Genomic DNA, 25,334 nt, shown 5'->3' on the forward strand with positions numbered 1-25,334 from the left:
GGATAAAAGATCAGCCCTATAACTCCAATTTAAAACATGTCAGTAATTAATTTAGACTTGTGATTTTAACTTGAATTTCACTATAAACAGTGCTGAAACTTAACATATTAAGATTAATCATATTTATAAGTTAAATTTATTAAATATTTAAGATTTACTATAACATTTGTGACGGTCTGACAGAAAACTGAACTACTTAACAAATACTGAATATATTAAAAGTTATTTAAACAGTTTAAAATTTTTAATGTTTATAAAAGGAATAAAATATAATCAAAGTCCCTCTTTAAAATGATTGCTTAAATTTACTATCTAAAAAATAACATGTGTAAGCTGAACTTTAAAACTTAAGAAAAAATTAGGGTTGTAAATTCAACTTAATACACTACATACTAATTCTTAAAACCAAAGGAACTCCCGAATAATCTTTTCTGTTCAGGAAAAGGCCACTTTCAAGGATTCCAAATCCTACTTAACTCATACTCATCCTTCAATTTCCAAGTCAAAATTCTTCCTTTTCTTTCCTTTCCTCTTTTCCATAATAGATTTATCCTATCTATCCTATGCTAGATAAAAGAGAATAAATTTGTCTCTATCATTCAGATTGCTAATTTATTCTATTCTAGTGGCATAACTTTTAATGAAAACCATTCCTCTTTCAGAAACAAACATCTCCTATCCATGGATCATAAGCACTTTTAGAACAGGGATTGTATCTTATACGATACTACTCTACGTCTCTAAAAATATCTTATACATGGCAATCCTAATATGTAGTAAGTACTGGTGGTTGATGAACTAAATTCTAAGAGTCACGAGTTTCTTTTTAAATGCACAATTACCTCTGTTATGTCCCAATGGTGTAAAAATTGATCCAAGTCAGTAAGGTAAAGCAGCACAGGGGAAAGCTGTGTCTGGATGACATGAGGAACTCCTCGAAGGCTCTGAAGCCAAGTCAACTCCTCTTTTGAAAATCCTAATTTGGGTACAAAGAAAGCCAATTTAAAAAAATAAATCACAAAGCAAGTGGCATACTTACAATTTTTTTTAAATAGAGCTAACATATATCTTCAAGTTAAATTCTTCTTCAAGCTACCTTGTTTTTTCTGAATTTCTGCATTTCATGTAGTATTTTTAAAAACGAAATGCTAGCAATGGAGGCAGCAAAATTTATATAATTATGTACACAATGGATGTAACCTGACTCAGTATATAATACAGCAAGAAACAGGTTTTATCCCTTATGTTGGGGGCTTTACCACTTTTACTTAAATAAATTAAAAGGCATAATCATTCTAATTAATTGTTGGTTTAAAAAAGTAAATGAACAAGTAAAACAATAAAATCCTTCATACATGTATCAAACTCTGTGTTCTCTTACATAATGCCCCTTCAAATGTTTTAGAACTATTCTATCCCTAAATCCTTTTTTTGGACAATGCATGTGCAGTTCCTTCAACTACACCTTATATAATAAAATTTCTGATTCTCTTACCACCTCTATTTTACTTGGCCTGACCTACATAGACAGCCTGCCAACGACTGAAAGAGATCTTGGAATGATCAGGATACCAGCAATGTGGTCTGGCCCTAGCTGTCTGCTTTGATGTTTTCAGTGATATCACTACATTTCCATGAACACGACCTAGAGTCATCTAGTTTGGAAGCCACACCGCAGTACTGATTCCTAATGAGTCTCCTAAAACCACTGAAACCTTTTAATAGGTACTACGATTAAAACATGAAGACCCACCTCCATCTCAAATGTGTACATCCAAAACTATCATATAAACACAGTCTACTTTTATTTTTTGTATAATAGTTATCTTGCTAGATTCAGCTCATTATCAGAACCTGTTAAATTCTTTTCGGATTCTGACCTAACTAATATTAACTAAGTTTCCTAATTTCAAGTCTTCAGAAAATTTCAAAGAATTTCATCTTCATCATACAAGTGTAAAACAAAAATGTTGAGATAGTACAATCATTTAAAACAATAATAATAACATTTATACATCTAAAGTAGTGTTTCTAGACTCATTAATTTTGCTTTGAGGTCAAATGTAATGTAAAAAATGGCCAACTGAAATCTAATGCTCTTCCTATCATTTTAAACAAGTTTTAAATGGATAGTTTGTTCATCAACTTTTTAAAGTATGCAGTGGGGTTTTCTCTCTGGCTATTTGAAAAAAAGTCAAGTATGTTCAATTCACCGTAAACAAAGATAAAAATAAAGTTGAGGGAGGTGGGTATAGCTCATTGGTAGAACGCCCAAGGTTGAGTTCAATCTCCAGTACCTCCACTAAAAAAATAAATAGATAAAATAATTAAATCTATTCCCTTAAAAAAAAAAAAAAAGTTGAGAAATAAGACTAAGAAGAAAATGGAAATGTAATAAATTACATGACATTCAAATAATCATCAAGTTTTTGGTACTTGTACTATGACTTAAAGATGAATCATGCATCTCCCTGCCTCAAAAGCTTGACAATGTAGGGTACAAATATTTCTTCAAAAATTTCCACTTATTAGTCAATAAAAATGATTCCAGGATAGATTATTTATCATCTTCAAAACTTAGAGCCAAACAGGTAAGACAGTAAATCTTAGGAGAATCTTCATACTAGGTTTTTTCTCTTCCTTAACTTGGCAGGTAAATGTGGTTACCTGTAAGTGTTGAAAATAAGAAGCTGAAATAGTCCACATCACTTATCAACCAGTCTTTAACTGAATACTTCCATCCAGAAAATGATGATCTATAATAAATAGGAAAACTATTACTAGACGTGCCCAACTTGAAGACTCAAGAATAAAGCACAGTATATAACCATTTTTCTTTATTGAAAACAAGTCTGGTTTACTAGCTTAAACAAAACACATAGTATATGTTAACTTCACATATAAGGATTCAAGTATCACATTATGGAAAATTTAACTTCTAACATATTGATATTCATGTAAAATTTCAATGAAAAGCGTAACTGGTCTACATATACGGTACAACTTAAAAAATTTCCACACCACTTGAAAATCAGACTCTATAAAGAGTCAAGATAAGTTTTAACTTTTCAGTAGTAGGTTCAAGTGCTATGTATTTACTACTTGATTTTTATAAAGTCTTACCTTGCTTACATAAATGAGTTAAGTTTAAACAAGCTCCAGCTTCCTGCCTAAGCAAAAGTATCTTAATTAGGCAAAGAATATTTCAACTTAACACTGCTCTAAGATAACTATGTGTTCCTATACCTTGCAAGGCTATAACTAGATTTGCTTCAAAATACTGAAGAACTGGTAGCTGAAGAACTGGTAGAGGACTCAAGGGAATAGCTAAATGTGAAACACCTTCTCATTAAATGAGGTTTATCTGATTCCTCTATGAGATCAGTTTCCAGTGACTCCTTTAAAAACTCTCTTCAACAGTTCCTTCAAGAAGGAAGAGAGCAAACGTCAACCATGGATATAGCAAAAGAAAAGAAGAAAAAAAAAGGGTGAGAATGATCAGACTCAACAAGCTGAGATTACAAATTTTTATCACAGAAATCTGAATAAATGTCAGACAAAATTAGGAGTTTCTAATACAACTAGAAGCACTTAAAATTTTTTACCATTGGAATAATTGTATTTATTAATATTCTTATAAGTTAGGAAGTTAAAAATGGAAACACTCTTCTGAGTATCATTTCCACAATAAGAAAACGGATATAGAGGGAATATCACAAGCTAAAAGGTTATAAAAAGCCAGAGATACTCAGTGGAACAGCACACAAAACCGTGGTTAGAAAGCAAATATCCTCTAGAACCCAGTGGAAACTGTGCCATCCAGTGGCTAAAAAGGGTAGCAAATCCATTTAAGAGTCTAATTTGGACAAAAGAAAATCAGTTTATCACACTGTCCTTAAAACTATAATATACTGCCCAAGCCAGAACAGTTCTGAGAGTAAAAGGGGATGCTATTACTAATTACACTGGGACAGAATTGCTGCTGGCACACCAACCCATATATCCACCCAACTTAAAAATTAAGCCAAATTTCTCAGTCCAGGAGTTTCTCCCTTCTCTGAGATTTTTATCTGACAGTGTAGATTCCCTTTCCACGTTTATGGAAATTATATTCCCTAACCCAGCTGTACATAAACTTGGGGCAGAGAGGGTAAGGAATGAGTAAAGGCCAAAAGAACAACACAGATTGGGGGGGAGGGGGGATCTAACTCTAAAAAGCTCTAAATGCATGGTAAAAAAAAAAAAAGGAGGAACAGCAATTCTAAGTACACGTTTAAAAAGATTAAAATGAACACCAACAGGTTTTAGTTGATGAGTTTTTCACACATGGAACAAACTCATATTCTTTGATGGTTTCCTGTTCTTAGATAAACTCTGTTAGAGACAACAGAGTGTCAGAACTACAAAACCTCAAGTGAACTATATCTCACAGTCCAATTAATGTACAGACAAAAATCAGAAATGATTAAAGGAATATTTCGGGAAAATTAATCTGGCAACACTGCATAAAATCAATGGGACTGAGAAGCAAGATTACTGTAATAGTACAGGAGGGAGATAATGAAAAAGTTGGCTAGTTTATAGTCATGGTCAAGGAAAGAAGGGATATTTTGAAAAGAAAAACAAAGATACGAAATAACTCAGGGTATGTCCAAGGAACCAAACATTATTCTTAAATTCTAAATCTAGGAAAAGTGATACAATAATAATGCCACTGGCCTGAGAAAGCTGAAAGGTCTCAATCTTGTAGTTTGTTTGCTTTTAATATTTTAGAAAAGGCGAGTGGCAGCTGCAGGTATGATGCTGACCTGTGCTGTCAAAGTCTCTCCAAGTTGCTCTTGCAGTTGGAGATCCCATGGCCACAACATGTACTATTTTTTAAGAGATTAGTTTGAATGGGAACAATACACCTACAGAAAGATAAGTCTACTAATAGACTCTGCAAATACTAAAAAGCAAAATTTAACTTGTGGACTTTTAACTACAATGACAATCTGCTCTTAATGTTCTAAACCCCTACTATCATTATTTGTAAATTAATGTTTTCTCAATACTCACCACAAATCCACAAGAAGAAAAAAGCAAAACAGACTTTTGAAAAAACTGAAAAAAGCAAAATAGACTTTTGAAAAAACTTTGACAAGTTATTAAGCATAAGGGAATCAAATTGATGTTGATAAAGATATTAATGATAAGCTTCCAAAGAGAATCAATTTCAAGAAATGTTCAAAAGCTGATTTTAACTGAATGTTAACATAGATCCGCCACTGTAGTTATGTCAAAGGAACAGAGTGCCCTCTACTGGAAGTTAAAAAATATGAAACCACTTAGGTTATAGAAAAAGAAATAACATTTAATTTTTTTTTTTTTAAGCTGAGCATTAAGTAATTACCTGCACTAGACAAAGAGCAGGGTTTTATTGCTGTTGTTTTTAATTCCTAAGAGAAAAACATGGGAAACTAATAAATGTTTAAAGGACTTAATATTAAAAATAAGACCAAGTCTCTCTCTAATGCACATGAACAGACATAAACCTTGAATTTTCACATGTAAACAACACATTGCAAACAGCTCACTTCTACTATAAGGAAAGGTTATCATGAGTTATGAAGTACACTGTGGGTGACAACATTCAAATGTACATCCTACATTGATATGAAGAGACTGACTGGCAAACAAAGCTAAAGAACATCTAATAAAGTGAGCTACTCCTATTTAACTTTGTGTGGGACAGGGAATCTGTACAAGAAGCCAAAAGGAAGCTAATCTTTAAACTTTTCAGCTACAGTCTGTATTTCAATTTCTGCCTAAAACCGTATCAGATCCTGTCCCTGAGCCGCAACCTGTAATAAATACTGTTGAATTTGAAGTACTTCGCCAGATACAAACATGAGGTTTTTAAGGATACTCTGAATACTTGCAGTATGAAATACTACTAGTTATAAAACCTTTCAGAGTAAAATGGTACAGTCACTTTGACAGTATGGCAGTTCCTCGAAAAATTAAACACAGAATTACCACATGATCTAGCAATTTCACTTCTGGGTGTACAGCTGAAAGAATTAAAAGGACTCAAACAGGTATTTGTTCACAGTAGCCATTATTCACGATAGCCAAAAGGTGGAAACGACCAAGTGTCCATCAACAGATGAATAAACTAAATGTGGTATATACATAGAATCGAATATTGACTATTCAGCCTTAAAAAAGGAAATTCTGGTCCATGCTACAATATGAATGAACCTTGAAGAGTTATGCTGAGTGAAATAAGCAAGACACAAAAGGCCAAATATTGTATGAATCCACTTATACGTTACGTAGAATAATCAAAATCATGAAAATAAAATAGTGGTAACCAGCGCCTGGGGGAGGGGGAAACAATCAGTACAGTTTCAGTTTGGGATGATGAAAAGCTCTGGAAATGAACAGTGGTGCTAGTTGCACAATGTGAATGTACTTAACGCCACTGAACATTTTTTTTTTTTTGACAGAGCAAAAACTACTTTTATTTCTCAAAAGAGGAAAATGAAGGAAAGTGCTTGAGCTGGGAAAAGGAAAGAAAAGCACTCAAGCAAGGAAAAGGCACTCAAATAGGGAGCCATCAGCCAAGATGGCCCTGTGTTACATATATTTTGCCACACACACACACACACACACACACACGCGCAAAGGTATTTCAAAAGATTCCTTGTCTGAGTCCACAAACTTACTTATTTCACCAGCTACATTAAATCTGAGCTCCTTTCCAGAAAGGAAGGTTCTATGTTGCAATTTTCCAACACCACAGGTTTTAAGCGTAATACTCTCACCTGCCACTGAACCCTTACTACATGCTTTTTGGCAATTTTAACCCCTATTCCAATCTACCTATACAAATCATTAAACAAATAACCTGAAACAGTCTTACTCTAGTGAACTAACTCTCTAGCAATAATATCAACCGTTTTAATTGTTGTATTAAGGGGAAATGAAGGCAGGAGCAGTATGTAACTTTAAAAGTCTTCGGTAGTTCATAGGGCAGGGGGCAAGAGGAAAAGATTATACACTTAAAATACAGCTCACTTGAGCATGCTACCTCATGTGCAGTATCCCGATAAGCATGGTAGCCAAACTTGAACTGAGTCTTCCCATAATACAGCAACGACTTAACCGAGAAAGCAAATCAGCAGGCAGACTGGGTAGAAAATATACAAGCTGGACCAAAAGCTGCTGAGACTCTGCTGGGAGAACCACCACAGTGCCTTCTTGTGGATCTAGTGGGATAGGAAGACACAGTAAATCCAACTATAAAAGATACACAAACCAGAGTTAAAATACTAAAGCAGATTAAGTAATTATTTTCACTGTTTTGTTGAATTCCAATGTATCAATTACAAGGGAAAAAGTTTTATCATAAAGCATATATGTATGGCTTAAAGTATTATCTAAAGTAAAACACTGAATATAATCATTTTAAGATACACTTAACATTAATAATTTCGTACAACCAAATGTGTTATCTTAAGTAAGAACGATAATCGGGCTAAAGGGATAAGACAAAGCAAAACAGTGAAAAATAAGCACTTGTGCTAAACAGTGACAATTATAACATCAAAACCCAAAGACCTATTTATGTAAATACATACACCTCTACTTATAAGCAATACTAAAAAACACAGATTTAAAAATATTACGCACAAGAGGCAAAAACAAACTAAACGTCCATCACCTAATGAATAGATAAATGTAAGAGGTATACCCACACAATGGAATACTAGTCAGCACTAAAAAGAAATGAAGTACTGATATATGCTACAACATGGATGAATCCTAAAAACAGTATGCTAAGTGAAAGAAGCCAGACTCCAAAGACCCGTATTATTTAATTCCATCTATAACTAATGTCCAGAACAGGCAAATATATAGAGACAGAAACGTAGATTAGTGGTTGCCAGGAGCTGGGGAAGGAGGACACGGGGAAGAACTACTAATGGTACAGTATCTTTCTGATGGGATAAAAATATTCTGGAATTAGATAGTGGTGACAAATGCACAATCTTGGAAATACATTAAAATACAATGAATTGTACATTGTAAAACAGCAAATTTTATGATACATGTATCATATCCCAATAATGTGGATTTGTATATATGTATATATACCAGTATGCTTGTATTGGTATTTTTGCTTAAAAAATGAAACAGTTCCAGAGATGAATAAAGAATTATTAATGCAGAGAAGTCATACAAGATATCCATGATGATTAAATACATAAAATTTGCCACCAAAGCTTCAAAAGAATTTTGTAAAAATACCTGATCAGTTCTGAATTTATGAATAATGTGGTTTAAGACAATTTAAGAATGCAAGAAGCACCTCAACCATTAACCTTCTAAAACTATCCTAATAAATAACTTACTATTGAAAACAAATTTACTGTTTGATGTTTTGTTAATTTTACCATGCTATAATTAATTTACAATAATTTAAAGGAAAAGCAAGCCTAAAGAGCCCCCCTTTAAAACTTCTTTCCTAAATCAGGGTAGACCAATTATTACTTACATGGTTAAACAGAACTCTTACCATAGATTCGGAGAGCAGTAACTTGTAAACTTTTTAGTAATTCTTTATTTGCTCGTGCTGCAGCAGTATGGATGATATCAATAAGCTGTGTTGAGAGCTCAGGGTTTCGGGAGCCAAGATGAGCAAGCTGCAACGGTAAACCAGCCAACCATCGGGATAACACTTTACTACGACACCTAAGAAAGGCCAAGGAAGAACAAAATAAAGTATAATTTTCAAAGACAAGGGAAATAAATGTAAACAAAGAATATTTTTAACTTCAACACACCACGAAGTGACAGATCATCTACTAATAACACCATATTTCTTCATTTAAATATGAGAGGCTATAAGATGGCAGCATCATTTATTCAGCCATAGTATTTTCTAAGGTTTTACCCACTAAATTTTGTTCATGTAATCTGGGGTACTATCTTTAAATTGTACTTTTTATCTTAAAAGACACAGACACGACTTAACTCTTTGTGAACTATTTGTCCTAATCAGTGTTAATTATTATATTAAGTCACTGATGCATTCAGTGTAGGGTGCTCCCACATTAAATGGCTTCAAACCTGTCATTTATGTTCTTTCCTATACTTGCTAATGCTCTAATGTCTCCTTACTCACTTAATCACTTTTGCTGTCCCTGAAGACTTTAGTGATTTAAGCATGACCTTTGTAGTCAGACAGACCTGAACTTAAGTCTCAATTCTGCTGCCCTTTAGCTGCATGACACTCACCAACTTACTTAACCTAAGCCTGTTTCCTCTGTAAGAGAAAACAATACCTACCTCAAAGTATGAGAATTATTGAGAAACTATGAAAAGCATCTGATTTAGTGTAAAGACTTGAATATGTTCCAGCTACCTACATATGCTGAGGTATCCCAAGTCTGTCTTCCACCCGAACATCTCTTCCTGACTATCCATAAACCTGAAACTCACCATATCAAAAAACTGACTCCTCAGTTCTACTTCTTTATTGTCTATCTCACCTGATAGCACCAAAATAAGACAGAAATCTTCATATTTTCTATTTTTCTATTGCCCTCATTTAAAAAAAATTAAAATATAGTTGACATATAGTATTATGTTAATTTTAGGTATATCCTAATGATTTGATATTTGCATGTATTATGAAATGATCATCATGCTGTAAGTCTAGTAACCATCTGTTCACATACAAAGTTATTACAGTATTATTGACCATATTCCTTATGTTATATATAATACTCAATGGCTTATTTATAACTGGAGGTTTGTACCTCTTAACCCCCTTCTCCTATTTCATACCATCTCTTTCTATTGTCCTCATACTTACACTGTATGTCCCAATATGTCACTAAGAGCTAGTGGCTCAACCTCCATAATTCTTATGGGAAGCGAAAGAAAAGGCTGAGGCTGCTACAGGTTGTTCTAATTGTCCTTTAAATGTCATTGGACAAGTGGAAATACATGCTTAAAGAGACTTACCTGCTCATTTATGTGTATAAAGATTACTGGCACTATTATATCTGCTTCTTTATAAAATTTTTTATCTTTTCTTAAATGGAATAGTTTAAGAAAAGATAAAAATAGTTAATTTCTCTAAAGATTTAATCACCCTATTGCCTTATTTGGACTACAAAATAACTCAGCAAGAAAAAGCAAGGGAAAATAACAAATGAAACTTTACCTGACTCTGTACGATCTCAGTTCTTCTTTTTGATAGATTTTGCTGAAAAATTTCAGTAACAAAGTCCGAACTGGAAGGAGAAGGCCTCTCTGCTGATACAATGTATAAACTGCCTTAATGAGAGACTCTGTAGCCTCTAAAAACAGAGAAAAAACTATATGAGTCAAAATGTTTCTTCACCAGTCCCCAAATTTTCCTAAAACACACATAAATACTGTGTTTTGTTCCTATGACTAAGCAGATCTTAGCCACAAACTGATAACTATCATCAAAATCCTACAGCAATGGCCTGACTAATACAAACCAACCAAAGATTACAGTATACATTTTCCTAAAAGATAACAAACCTAGGTAGGGATGACAAAAACCAGAAAACGAGAAAGGTAGGTAAGATGGGAATCAAACAGGAAAGCTCTGTTTTTGAATGAAAAGAATCAGCAAGTCACACTAAAAACTAACAACGTGACACAACTTCAAGCTAGAAGAAAAGTAAAGATATAAGGAGGATTCATCAATTTCTAGTCAAATTAGATTAGAAGAGGTTATTTCTTCATCACTACACTCAATGTCATTTTGTCTTAATAACACCTACCTTCTTCTACTACAACTTTAGTACAAGTCTAGGAGAAATCCTAGTAATTCACTTCAGAATGGACCTACCCACTAAGAAGGGGATGCTCTGAGCCATGAAAGATTTCAGCGTTCAAGGAGATATTCCTTTATAATTATGCAAGCTACCTTTTAAGACTTAAATGTAAATAACTTGACTACATGAAATGTCTGAAAGTCATCAGTTCAAAGTTAGACCCTACACAGCATGCATAGGAGCAGCTCTCTTAAACAAGGACAAAGTAGCAGCACCTACCTCTGTTTGGTTGTATCTGCATTAACCTCCAAGAAACCCCAAGCAATCTGTTCAGCTGCTTACTATTTAGCCTAGAGCCATCTTCGAGGGTCTCCGTCACAAACTTTCTTATCACTTCTATCCAGTTGGAGTCTTTCTGCAAAGTTGAGGCATTTGCCAGGGAGACCATGATATCAGACAGTGTTAAATTCAGTAACAGATGATCTACATTATTGGACAGAATCGTGCATTGCTTGAAGCTAAAAACAAAGACATACATCTGTAAGTGTTTTATCTATCATACCTGCTTCACTTAACATACTTAAAATCATCATCAATGGGTCAAAAAATATTTCCTCCTGGAACAAACTGCCAAGAAGACAGGTATATCAGGCCACTATTTAGTCAATAAACCATTCATTATGAATTCAGGGATGTTAAAAGCATAAATTAGAGTGCATGCTTCTCAGTTCATTATCCAAGTTGCTATTCACACAAAAAGTATAGGTCCTTGTAACACTGCCTGGTAATCTTAGATGTAACTTGGAGGCAAGAAGACTTGAAAACCTCAACACACTTGGAAGATTTTTTTAAAGCAGATACTTGCATTTGGATAGAGGACACAGCAGACCTTGATTCTGCTTCTAACTAATCATGACTGAACAGAACCACTTTCTCCTGGCCACAATTTCCTTATGTGGGAAATACAAGACTGGTCTGGATAAGCACTATTTTGAAATGACTTACTTTTATGACTCACATCTCACATATTAAAATCTTTTTTTCTAGCCAAATAAAACACATTCATTCAAAGCTTGAAAGATATTTCAAAAAAACTTCAAATAGAATGCCTTAATAAAAACAAAATTTGCAACTTCGGACATTAATAACTCATTTCAGGCTATGTTGTATTCAAAAGCAGGGTCTATTTCCATGTTTAGAAACATGTAAAGTTGATTAAAATAAAAAATACATCAAAATAACTTGTTTTAAAGGAAAAAGTTAATCCTGGATTAGGCATGAGCAAGAAAGGACATAGAAGTGAGGAACTACAAATACATGAAAAGATAAAAGACATTTGGAGCTATCAGGGCAGCAAATGTAGGGCTAGGAATGACAAATGAGACTGAAAAAGTCAAACAGGACCAGATTATGGAGAGTTGAAGGCTAAGGACTAAAATTAACTCTGCAGGCATAGGAGTAACATGGTTGAAAACTTCTTTCAGATGGATAATTCTGTGGATGGAAAAGAAAAAATCAGAGTTACAAGACTCTAAACAAAGCAGCAGCTGCATGACTTATTTTAGCAATCCAGGCAAGGCATGACAAGTGCAAAACTAGAGTCAGTGCTTGTATAGACAGGAGAAAGGGGGATATTTAAGAATAAAAATGAGCTTGATTTGAAGTCCACTTGAATGTATAAATTTATGGGAGTTTTGGGACAATGAGGATTGGAGGAATTAAGGGTTCTAGCACCAGTGACTGGTAAGTGGAGATGTTGTAGCAGAAAGGGGCAAATATGCAGAAAATAAATTCTACTTTTGATATGTTAAGCTTAACATGTCTAGTACAAATTCAAACAGAGATAGCCATCAAACAATTCACTGTGTAAGTCTGACACTGGAGGGAGGAGTCTGAGCTATTTAAATAGAAATTACCCGCAAGATCACTCTTAGCTACAAAAGAAGCTGGAAAATCTAGTTTTTATATTGTGTAGTCAAATGCCCTGCTAAAAACTGAAAACTCTGTCATTAAGAGAGGGAGAATGAGTGAAAACTGGCACAGATGACTAGCAATCTATACCACAAACCCAAAATCACTAGTAGGTTCTTTGCCAAAATGCTCAGTGCTTAAAACCAAGGTACATTTTACACTAACTAGACCACACAAAATCTCAATTGCAACATTTCTTCACCATAGGTAGACTTTCCAAGATTTACCCTAAGCTTATCTCAAGTAACATAATCCATTATTGTCTAAAAGGTCTCAATGGACATTGCAAACTTAGAAGAATTATCCCGTTTCTCCAATAATTTACACAAAATGTTAAGTCTAAATATATCAACCACTAAAATTCTATAAGGGTGGCAGGTCACTGTGAAAACTCATTTTCACTAATGATACCGTAGATAATAGAACTAATCCCCTTCTTGAAAATAACTTTAAAAGCGGGATGAAATAGTTTTTAACAATTCAAAAGCTAACAAGATAATGAACATTTACAGGGCCCCCAGATTTAAGAAAAAGCAAGATCTCAACGCTCAAGGCTTAGTCCCGAAGGCAACTGCCAATTTCAAAGAAAAAGTTGGAAAACTGAAGTAGCTTTTACTGGCCTCACAGGGAAAAGTCAAAACCCAGGGCCTGCAAAACACAGGGACTTCTGTATATTATCCCTACTTCAAGCTGGACCCTTAAAGGCTTCTCTTCCAGGGTAAAGGTGAACTGGGAGTAAAAGCAGCTCTTACACAAAACTTAATCCCAGTTTTGCATCATCTCTGCAGTTTAAGTATCAATTTTCCCTAACTAGATCTATAGATTCAATACAATTCCAATGAAAATCCCAGCAAGTTATTTTGTAGTTATTAACAAATTGATTCTAAAGTTTTTAAGGAAGACCTAGACTACCCAATACAAGACTAAAGTAGAACAAAGCTGGAGGATTCTTAACTACCACTTCTGAGACTTACTGTCCAACTACAGTAATCAAGACAGTACGGTATTGGTGAAAGAAGAGACAAACCTAGGCCAATGGAAAAATTCCAAAACAGGTCTATTTTGGCTACGTACCAAAGAATTTCAGCCACATAGATCATCACACAGAATATGAAAAATATGCTCTCAAGGATTGTGACTTAATAAAATTAGTAATTTTTTACTACTTTATTGAGAATTTTTTAAGTGAAACTGGCATGTTTTTACACTGTGAGTGCATGGTGATGAAGAATACAGTTGGCCTTCCATATCCACGGGTAATGCATCCACATACTCAACCAACTGTGCATTGTGTGTTATGTGTATGTTTATGAACTATGGTTTTTTGAATTCATGGATATGGAGTGTGCAGATATGCAGGGCCTACTGAGGGACCTGAGCATCCATGGATTTTGGATCCGCAGGGGGTCCTGGAACCAACCCCTAGCAGATACAGAGGAATGCCTGTACAACATCTACTAGTACAGTTTGGTGCCACTGCCTTAATTCACAGCTAAGATATCAGCTATTTTACCCACCAATGCTTTTGTACCATCAGTGCAAACGTCAGAACAATGAAAAAGGCAAATAATATCTTAATATAATTGTAAAAATAGTCTGTGACCCTAGGGGACACAGACCACACTTTGAGAACTGCTGTCTTAGGCATACGAGTAAGTTAGCCAACTGTAATAAGCTGTCTCACAACAGAAACAATAATCTACTGATTACAGGAAACACCAGTAAGTTTCCTCCAACCCCACCAACTTAATTTGTTCTGTTCCTTTAATTATAAGGTTCTCCCAAAATGATAGCTGCCCTTAAGAATTTCAGATTCTAGATCTTCAATGGAGTACTTATTAAACTTTCTATATAGAGGCATACCTTAAAGATACTGTGGGTTTGGTTCCAGACCACCACAAGAAAGTATCACAATACAGCAAGTCACATGAATTTTTTTGTTTCCTGATGTGTCTAAAAGTTATGTTTACACAATACTGTGGTCTATTAAGTATGCAATAGCATTATGCCTTTGGAAAAAAGTACACACCTTAACTAAAATATACTCTATTAGTAAAAAATACTAATCACCACCTGAGCCTTCAGTGAGTCATAGTAATAACATCAAAGATCAGTGACCAGAGATTACCATAAGAAATAGAATAACGAAACTTTGAAATACTTCCAAGAATTACCAAAATGTGACACAGAGACACGAAGTGAGCAAATACTGTTAAAAAATGATGCCGATAGACTTGCTTGATGCAAGGTTGCCACAAACCTTCAATTTCTAAAAAGTTACACAACACCTGCCAAGTGCAATGAACTGAAAACACAATAATATGTTTGTACCGTACATCCAACAAATCTCTTTTTAAAAAGTAACCTTCTATACTGTTCCAGATGATCTTTTCTTTTAGTCTTAACAAACATTTTTGTTCAATTTAAGTATAGGAAGCCCAGATTTCTTCTACAAATGAAACTGCAAGTCAACTTCCTTTTGACTTCTGCTTAAGTACAGTTGACCCTTGGACAAGGTCTGTTTGAACTGCGCGGGTCCACCTATGCATGGATTTTTTTCCCCCAATAAATACATACGACAGTACTACACAATCCACAGTTGGCTGAATCTGAGGATGAGGAACCAAGAACACAAAGGGCTGACTGTAAAGTTACATGGGCACCCCAACCCCCAAGTTGTTCAAGGGTCAGCTCTACTCACCTCCTACTGCACCATCTTCCTCTGGGGCTTATTCTATCCTCAGGTTCCCACAATCTATTTGCAAGTATATTTTTAATGTAATCATTCACACACTGCCTGAACTATTATTATCCACTATGTTAAACATAGCTTACTTTTTATTTGTTTTTTAAAAAATTTTCAACTCCCCATTTCTTTTTTTCTTTTAATGGAGGTACAGGAGATTGAACCCAGGACCCCATGCATTCTAAGCACACGCTCTACCACTGAGCTGTATCCCCTCCCCACAGTTCATCTTTTAAAAACAAATATTTTCTGTAAGGAAACTTTCTATCACTACCATAAAGAGAAAACTAGCCTTTCCCAATATACTTTGCAATAAAATCCCAACCACTCCTAGTCAATCTCAACTTGTTAAATCAATCAAAGCTCTCTAATCCCTCCGAAAAAAATTTATTAACACACTGGGAAAGTTCCCCAACTAGTAGAAGACTCTAGTCTGCAGTGAACTTTTCTCTCTCACAAGCTGATTTGTAGGCCAAAGGCAAGACTTAGCTGTATCTGTTCCCAGTACATATTAAAATTACCTCATTAGAAAAATCACCACATAAACTAATAAAGTATGAGTACAAGAAAAAGTTTTCTTAGAGACCACTCAACTACACTTAATTTTTTAAATGTTAATATTTTCAATGCCAATATTATATCCTTTGACATACACAAAAGAACTGAAAGCAGGATTTGAATATTTGGAGATATCTGGAGACCAATAATCATAGTAGCATTATTCACAAAAGCCAAAGGTGGAAACCACCCACATGTCCATTGACAGATGAATAAACAAAATATGGTATGTACATACAATGGAAGGTTAGTTAGCCTTAAAAAGCAATGAAAACACGGAAGCAACCAAGGGGTTCTTCAGTAAGTGAATGGATAAACTGCGACACACTCATACAATGGAATATTACTTAGAACTAAAAAGAAATGAGGCATCAAGCCATGAAAAAAAAACATGAACGAGGGTAGGATGAAGAGGCTAATAATAAGCACAGTGCATTTCAGGACACTGAACTATCATGTATGATAGGTACATGTCACTATACATTTGCCAAAACTCACAGAATGTATAACAGCAAAGAGTGAATCCAAACATAAAAACTATGGACTTTGTGAGTGTTAATGATGTACCAACTTAGGCTCATAGATTGTAACAAATATATAACTCCAGTGTGGGATGCTGCCAGTGAGGGAGGCTATGCACTCTGTGGGGACAGTGGCAGAGTACCTTCTGTTCAATTTTACTACGAATCTAAAACTGCTCTAAAAAATAAACTATTTGAAAAAGGACAAAATGCTAGTACGTGCTACACCATGAATAAACTCTGCTATGCTAAATGAAAGTAAGCCAGATGCGAAGGAATATTGTATGCTTCTACCGATATGAGGTACCCAGAATAGTCAAATTAATAGAGACAGAAAAGTAGAAGGTAGTTCCCAAGAGCTAGGGGGAGGGGAGCATGAGGAGTTATTGTTTAACGTGTACCTTCAGTTTGGGAAGATGAAAAATTTCTAGAGATGATGGTGGCAATGGCTGCACAACATGAATGTACTTAATGCCACTGAACTGTACACTAAAATGGTTAAAAAGCTGAATTTCATGTTATGTATGTATATTTTACCACAATAAAAATAATATCCTTTATAATTCTGTATTTCAACCTAAGATTTAAAAAATGTAAACATCAGGTCAAAAATTAACTGAGGATACACAAGTAAGTGTGAGGACCACTGGCCTAAGGGTCTTCCCTAACTTTAACCTGTGTTGCCCTCCACGGCTATCTGCTAAGTATTCAATGGCCTTCCTTATGAAGTACAAGAGCAGCCTCTGGTCCCTAAAAACAAATCACTGGGGAAACTTAGGAAGAATAAGCTGTCAATCCATTTTTGCTAAAAATTCCACAATTTGACCATCTCAACCTCTTCATAGAGTTAACGCCTTCCTTTTCCTTTTATACCTTGGCACACATCACTTCATCAGGGCAGCCCTTCCCTGGGGCTCTACTCCCCCCATGAAAAAGCAGGACCAGCTCCTTATTACATACTCTTACTTTACCCTAAACTCTTTTTTCATTAACTTTATCAGTTGGTCACTGAAAATAATCACAAAATCTAGATTAAAAACACCTCACAGTGTAGAAAGTTTCAGTTTAAAGCAAATTATTTTCTGGTAACTTCAGATTAAACAGTGGAAAAGAATTGCAATACCTTTTATTTGTCTCCTTCCTTTTGTGCTTGGTTATTTCTTTTAAGGCATATGGAAAATTACTCATAAAATGGTGTCTGAAATCAATAAGGTAATTCTTTCGAAGCCATGACTCCTATTAAAATAAGCAAAGATTAGAAAAGTCTGTAAGAAACAATAACTGAAAATAACAAATAAGATCTTAAGCAGAAATTTAACAACTTGTCAATATTCAACTATAAATTTCCCATTATAATACACCTTCTGCTAAAGACATAATATGTAAATAAATTTAAACTCAGAATAAACTGTTAGGCCATCCAATTTTCACCTACTAATTTTTTGGTGCTTAATAATTACTTTCACTTGTATTTTTTCTGTTTAAGAGGAGAAAAAAAGGAAGAAAGCAATTAAGATTAAAGAACATTCTGAATTGGAACTACTAATACAGTATTTATAAAACATACAAGGAAGTCTTCTACCTAGTGTTCTATATAACTGTACCTGTATTCCCCAGCAATTTTATTATTTTCCAAGAAGGGTATTTAACACTTTCACGAAGTAATGCACTTCTCTGAGATTCTTCAGAAGTATTCGTGAGTGCATCATTTTCTCCTACTTGAAACACTGTCTTAATTTCAGATTACAACACTCTTATTTCCTCCTATCCAGATCAACCATTCCATTCTGCCAGGGGCCAAGGGGTTCCTTGGGATGTGGGACTTGAAGTACTAAAATAGTCACCCTATGGCCTCTTAGTTACCTTCACTGGATTCTTCTCTTCTTCTCGACCTAAAAATGTACACTTGACAACTCCTTTTGCACTAAGAGGCATCTTAAATTTAACACAAATAAACTCAACTCTCCTCTCCAGCAGTCACACTGTCATATGGACCATAACACAGGCCTTACCCTTCACTATGCACACCAGCAGCCCTGTTGGCTTTACTAGAATCCAGCTGCTTCTCATCACTTCAACCACTAGCTACCATTCTACTCCAAGCCACCATTACCTCTTACCTAGATTACTGCAATAGCCTCCTAATGGTCTCCTTGCTTTTCCTCTTGCCCCACTAAGTCAATTCTCTCTACACAGCAGCCTGGGTGAGCTTTTAAAATATAAATCACACTTCAGTTCTACTAGAATTGGATAGTGAGCACATGGGAGTTCATTAGTGTTTTATTTGTAAATTAAAGTTAAACAAACATAATTCAGATCATGCCACTCCTCTCTGCTCAATACAGTCCAATGTTTTTTCACCACACTCAGATTAAAATCCACACTCCTTATCACGGACCACAGGGTACCACGTGATCTGGCTACTGTCATTCTTTCTCCCTCATCATCTACCACTCTCCCAGAATCTCACTTGCACAGGCCTTCTTGCCATTCCTCAAATATGTCAAATCTGTTCTCACTTCAGGGTTTTTGCACTTGGTGTTCCCTATGCCTAGAAGATTCTTCCCACAGGTCTTCACAAGACTTGCTCCTTCAAGTCATTCAGGGACATTCAGATGTCAACAAAAGCACTTCCTAACCATCTATTTAAAACAGCTCCCCTACTCTGTTCCATCACATGTTCTCTCTTTACCCTGCTTTTCTTCCATTTTTTTTTTCTAATACTGACATTATACAGTTGTTTACCATCTATCAACTCCATCAGGAGCTAAGTTCTGTGAGGGTAAGCACCCTGTCAGTCATGTTTACTTCTGAATCCCCAGAGCCCAGAACAGCACCTGGCACACTGTAGAACAGTGCTATCTGAAAGACTGTTCTGCAATGATGGAGCTGTCCTATATCTTTACTGCCCAATACAGTAGCCACTAGTCATGCGTAGCTACCAAGCACTTGAAACGTGGTTAGTGTGACTGAGGAACTGAATTTTAATTAATTTAAGTAGAAACATTTATAGATGCTCAATAAATCTTTGATGCATGATCACATCTTATTCCTCACAATTCTAATCCTCATGGTAAAAAGACTGAGACATTTAGACAAAAAGCAGCAAGTATTAAAATACAAAGGTAAGATACAACAAAATTTTTATAGTGTAAAATTGTAATTTTATAGTGTAAAAAACTGCACCTGAAGCTATTAATACAGGACTCCAAAAAATAAAGTAAATTTAAAAGCTAATGTTAAATTGTATTTCAATTTTAAAGATTAATGTAACTTGAGATTTCTTTTTAAAGCAAAGATGAAAGATTTCAAATTCCTAAAAAGGTTTCAAAAAATACTACTTGGATAAAAATGAAATTTCTGAACTGTGCAGTAAAATACAAACACACTACATGCATTTAGCAAAACCTAAAAGTCAGTGATCCTAAGGATGCACCTAATACAAATACCAATTTATCAGTAGAAACTCTACACATTTTCTAAGAGAAAAGAGCTACAATTCAGCCTGTGATATGTGATTCGAGTTTAAGGCCAAGAAATGCCATTTCATTCCTCCTAAAGTATGAGCTGTTACAGGTTACTCAATACTTTAACTACTAAGACATAACTGAATGTGAGTGAGAGAAAATAGTGGGAACAGTAACAAAAAAATAAACTAACATGCATTTTAATGTCACCTTATACAGCTAACATACATTTAACTTTGTCTCTAAGGTAATAAAACAGACCTCACCTTATCCAGTTATTATAGTTCAGCATAACAAACTTGCCAAGGTAAATTAGAGAATTCTACCAGTGGATGCTTTTAAATACTATTCCTATTTGAATTAAACCCCCCTCAGTTTCCGACAATTTTACATAGAATCTCAATTTATTATTCTGCATAGTCTCCAACAGTCTATGCAAAACAGTCTTCTGAACTTAGTATTCTATATTAATGAATGGCTAATATAGTCATGTTATAATAGCACAGACTAGTTTTAAAAGCATACTACTTTAAATCTCCCTAAAATTAAGGCAGTGTTTTCATCCTTTGTCAGTGTTAACCGAATGATAGTAGATGATCCAAAACTAGCTCAATTAATGAATTTTATTTGCTCCTACCATTCTATCTAATTACAAATACTATTACTAAAGCAACAACAAAAATTAACCAGTGCCCATGAATAACCAAACACCAAAATGCTTGGAATTTTTATTTCTCACTTTCCAAAACTAAAGGAAAGACTAGTATGTAAGATTCATGTTGAATATCACTATATTTACTTTTTATCTTAGTCTGTGACAATAAATACATTCAAGTCTCCAAATAATATATATGTATTTTCTAAGAAGCTGCGATGCATTACTACTGTGACAAGCCTACAATCACAGATTAATTACCATAAAGGAGAGAAAGCTTTGCTTTCATAAAATCATCCACTATACCCCTAACCATAATCAATTTCTTGCCAAAGTATGCAATGAGTCATAAGATAGACTCAAAACTGTAATCAATAAAAAGCCATCCTATTTGAGAAAGCAACTCATAAAAAACATCCCTACAAATAATGGGTAATAGGTTAGAGACAGAGCAAGGTCTTAAAAGAAACACACACCTTCATATGACTCTATTATGCTTTTCAAGATTATCAAATTCTATCTTAATTTATCCTTGTCTTATTTTATGTGGCATACTAACTTATTCTAAACGTGAGCTTGAAATAAAAAGAATTAAACAAAACTCAAAAACTGCCTTGTCAGTTTTGTATGCATGTAGGCAACTTCAAGGATTCACACTTGCCTTGTCAAGTCCTTGCAGAAATTCTACAAAATAGATGCTTCAAGCTTTAAAGTACTATTCCTACAGCTGCCCTTCTTACGTGTGCTACCACATTAATTCAGCACCAATTAATCTGAGATTGTTCTTCCTTACTCGCGCTATGCACTATGTATTACCATAACATAACACTTAAAAAAAAGCCACCAAAACTCAATTCTCCCCAAATAGGAGGCAAATTTTCCTCATGAAAAACATGTCTTTACTATCAGCTATCTAGCAAGAAGCTGCTGTATGACTTGGAATTCACTTAGGTTCACTTCACTCACACCGTACTTACAACTGCAGCTTAACTACCGTTAAGGTAACTTTTCACAGTATTTTCTGATCTTATATCCTTTATCAAGAGAAAACAAAAAAGCACACACTAAGCAAGTCTGTGTGTAGCTTCTTCTCTAAAACATCGTAGTTTAAAAACAACTCAGGTGGTTATAAGATCTTCAGTTTGGTCCATTTCTTGCCATCAACTTGGCAACATGGCACAAACTGGAAGAAAATACTTAACAAGCAACTTTTTAAATCCTACAAGAAGCCTCCAGAAATTAAAATGTTCCTACATAATCAATCTGCCATTAACAAAACATTGTAACACTATTGTGAATTATACCCAACAAAAACAAATGAAATCAAGCACATTAAGTTATGCATTTCACTTTAAAAAATTTAAACATACAGATTATAGAGTCAAAAATATTTTAATTTGTAGTTTTGAATAAGAAACACAGAAACAAGTTTACAGTTAAAACCTGGGAATTTTTTGGAAAATGCATAACCAGTTAGTAGTAGTATGCTGATTTCTTATCTGTCCAGTTTTGATAAAAGGCATTACTCAGAAAATGAAGAACCCACTAGTTCTCACCAATTTATGGGTTTCATCATGCTGTTTAGTGAGTTTCCACAGAAGGGAAATAATATTAAGGACTTGCTGCATGACCTGCAGAGGTTCTCGTTCTACACCGCTTCCCAAAGCAGCAGCTGGTTGTGGAGGCACAGCTTCAATCCAGCACTCAATCAGCAGTGGGATTATTATCTCAATAAATCCTTTCAAGTTTTCAGTAGATGACAGGCCTTCATCCATACTGCCTAGTCCTCCAACCAGGTACCTAATAGGGAAAGGAAAGAATGAAAAAAAAATTAATGATTAAAAAAATTACTCCTTGCTTAATTTAAATCTTAAATACAATGTACCAGTAAAATGAAGCACCATGAATTGATACATTACATTGATCAAGACGAGTAAGAAAAATTAAATTTTGAGATGACAAAGCCAAAAGACTATCAATTTTTATTTCTCATTAGGCTTTGCTAGAAATGAATAAATTAATATACTTTGAAATGACTCCTCCCATCAGTAAACAAAATCAAATTATGAGTAACTATATGAAAGACAACTGCATGTCTTCCCACCATTAGCCATCAATGGTCAGCAGTTATAATTCAATATAGGAAAACTGAGTGTGGACATAACTGAAATCCTTCTTACCGTAGCCTGAACTGTGAACTGACATTTGGCTGTGAACCCCCATTTTCATAAACCTGGATGTGTTGCTGGTCGTTGGCATGTTCCTTCCAGTTGATAAAAATGGAGTTGCTAGTGGCATGGGGATTTTCTTTTTGTTCCTGAAGTCCTTCACTTTCTCTCAACCTACTGGATCCATCTGCCAAGGCCTGAAGGAATTTACTGAGTCTCACTAAGACTTTCAGCCTCCACTGCTGAGAAGTGAGTCTCCGATTAGGATTTACAGAAAGTATCCAGGACTGGGATCTGTCTCTATTTACCAGTCCTTTGGACAGCTGCTGATGAGAAATAAGTTCTACAAAATTCTTAAGCAATATGCTGCTACGGCCAGTAATTAGAGCTGGGTACTGTTCCAGCAGAATGTCCAAAACTTTTAAAGAGTCCTCCTGAATTCCTTCAGTAATGTGAGTCATGGCACTAGAGAGATGGGCACTTACCAAAGGAAAAAATGGAGAAATTTGTTCAGCTCGTATTTTGGGGGCCAGGAATTGAAGAAGTTGAACTGCTGCTAATCGTACATTAGCATCTTTATCTGTAAACACAGCAGTCACTTCACTTAATATGTTTGAAAGGTGTGCATCAATTATAAATGGGTATTGAGACAAAAGGTCTTTAAGTCCAAGAAGAGCACTTTGTTTAACCCCAGCATTGTAGTGATGCATCTGTGACAGCAAATCCTATAAATAAAAATATAGGTTTTAGGTACATACATACATTACATCATTTTCAAATAAACATGTTAACTAAAACTATATTAATAAACTGACACACAAGTGGGATTGAAGGGTTGGGGGCTGCTTCCGAAAGTATTTTCTTAATGTGACTTTCAGAAAAATGTAGCTTTTGGTAAGATCAGAAACAGTTTTATCTTTATTAGCTTAATTAAAAGCATTACAGAACTTCTCACTTAGAATTTTCTTTTTGAAATTATCCTCTACACAGGATTAGGCACACTACCATTTAAAGTGACAGCAATCATCACCACTATTTAAAGACCTACTATATACCAAATATATGGTAGGTGCATTTATATACTTAATTTAAAAGGCTCTTTCTGCCTGTTCTAAATGGTCTTTCAGAGCATGTGTATTTTATTCAGAGTATAACATTTGGCAATTTTATTTGTGGAAAAATTTACATAATCTGTAACGAAACCATAATTTCAAATACCTCTTTGATATTATCTAGCCTTCGAAGCTCAAAAAGCAAAACTAGAAAACGTACATCTTCACAAAGACTTGTTCACAAATGTTTATAACAGCATTATTCATAAGAGCCAAAAAGTGGAAACAACCAAATGCCTATCAACTGATGAGTGGGAAAATGTGACACCACCGTGCAGTGGAATACTTGCCAATACAAAGGAATGAGGTGCTGCTCTGATGCAAGCTATAACATGGATGAGCCTCAACAACATGCTAAGTGTAAGAACAGTAACAAAAAACCACGTTTTGTATGATTCCATTCACATGAAATGTCCAGAATAAGTCTATACAGAAAGAGAGTAGATTAGTGGCTCTCTAGTGGGGGAAAGGAACGGGGAGTGACTTCTGATAAGTATAAGGTTTCTTTCTGAAGTGACAAAAATATTCCAAAATTAGACTGTTGTGATAGTAGCAACAACAATGTAAATATATTAAAAACCATTGAATCGTTCACTTGAAATGGTAAATTTTATTATGTGTAAATCATATTTCAATAAAGTTGTTAAATTTTTAAGCAAAACTATTGCTCAAATTTCAATTAACTCCACACATTTATTTTGAACCTGCAATAAGCTATGTATATAATGGTTCAAAAGTAAGACCGGATCCTATTTTAATAAGTCATAAAAACAGCTGAAAGACCATCACATCAAAAATTTGACACATTCAAACATCAAAAAGTTAAATACAGAAATTATTTCCAGATGACATAAAAAATCATCAAATAAATACACAAGGAAGAAATCACTTCGACTTTATATGAGCAAGTCTTTCTGGAGGAAGTGGGAAAGCTGCAGTGGCAACATCAGATTAGGGTAACAGATAAACTTCAAACTTCAGCCATTAATAAACCCTAAGAGTTAAAATAACTTTTCACAAAAACGTAACATTCTAGATGATTTCAAGGAAAATCCTATTTTATCAAAACAATATTTATGATTTACCTTTATGTTAAGTTTTCTATTATTTGTTGGAAGTGTTCCATCCTCCTTGAGTTGCTCAGGCAGATGTATAATCTTCGTTTTAAAATTTGTAACAGTAGCATTTTCTAACCTGGGCTTCTTTTTACCAACTTTTAGTTTTACTTTTTGAAAATCATCTTGGCGTTTTCTTTTTTTAGTCATTCTTGAGTGCTTTGATGAAAATAATTAATTTAAAAACAATGAATAAAGACAAAGGTAAATTATAAT

At 34.6% G+C, this 25,334-nt stretch overlaps 1 protein-coding gene and 1 non-coding gene across 3 annotated transcripts in view; both read right to left on the reverse strand.

Moving 5' to 3' along the window:
* The window catches only part of TEX10 (testis expressed 10), a 45,311-nt gene that overhangs the window by 16,302 nt on the left and 3,675 nt on the right, over positions 1-25,334 (reverse strand). Inside the window, exons 2-11 of one of the 2 annotated variants that reach the window (XM_032478082.1) lie at positions 25,089-25,277; positions 22,904-23,616; positions 22,280-22,523; positions 17,725-17,837; positions 11,148-11,323; positions 10,220-10,355; positions 8,564-8,739; positions 7,076-7,253; positions 2,668-2,756; positions 843-976 (exon numbers count right to left, since the gene is read on the reverse strand). In XM_032478082.1, coding sequence (XP_032333973.1) covers positions 843-976; positions 2,668-2,756; positions 7,076-7,253; positions 8,564-8,739; positions 10,220-10,355; positions 11,148-11,323; positions 17,725-17,837; positions 22,280-22,523; positions 22,904-23,616; positions 25,089-25,268 — 2,139 coding nt within the window. In that variant the 5' untranslated portion in view covers positions 25,269-25,277. Of the gene's footprint in view, positions 1-842; positions 977-2,667; positions 2,757-7,075; positions 7,254-8,563; positions 8,740-10,219; positions 10,356-11,084; positions 11,324-17,724; positions 17,838-22,279; positions 22,524-22,903; positions 23,617-25,088; positions 25,278-25,334 lie in introns of both variants that reach the window. The other variant, XM_032478081.1, reaches the window with a different exon arrangement.
* Positions 4,766-4,872, reverse strand: LOC116663398. The gene has a single exon (XR_004319649.1). It is a non-coding gene; the product is annotated as a small nucleolar RNA SNORA44 (small nucleolar RNA).

Source organism: Camelus ferus, chromosome 4 (assembly GCF_009834535.1).
Source record: "Camelus ferus isolate YT-003-E chromosome 4, BCGSAC_Cfer_1.0, whole genome shotgun sequence".
Taxonomy (NCBI): Eukaryota; Metazoa; Chordata; class Mammalia; order Artiodactyla; family Camelidae; genus Camelus; species Camelus ferus.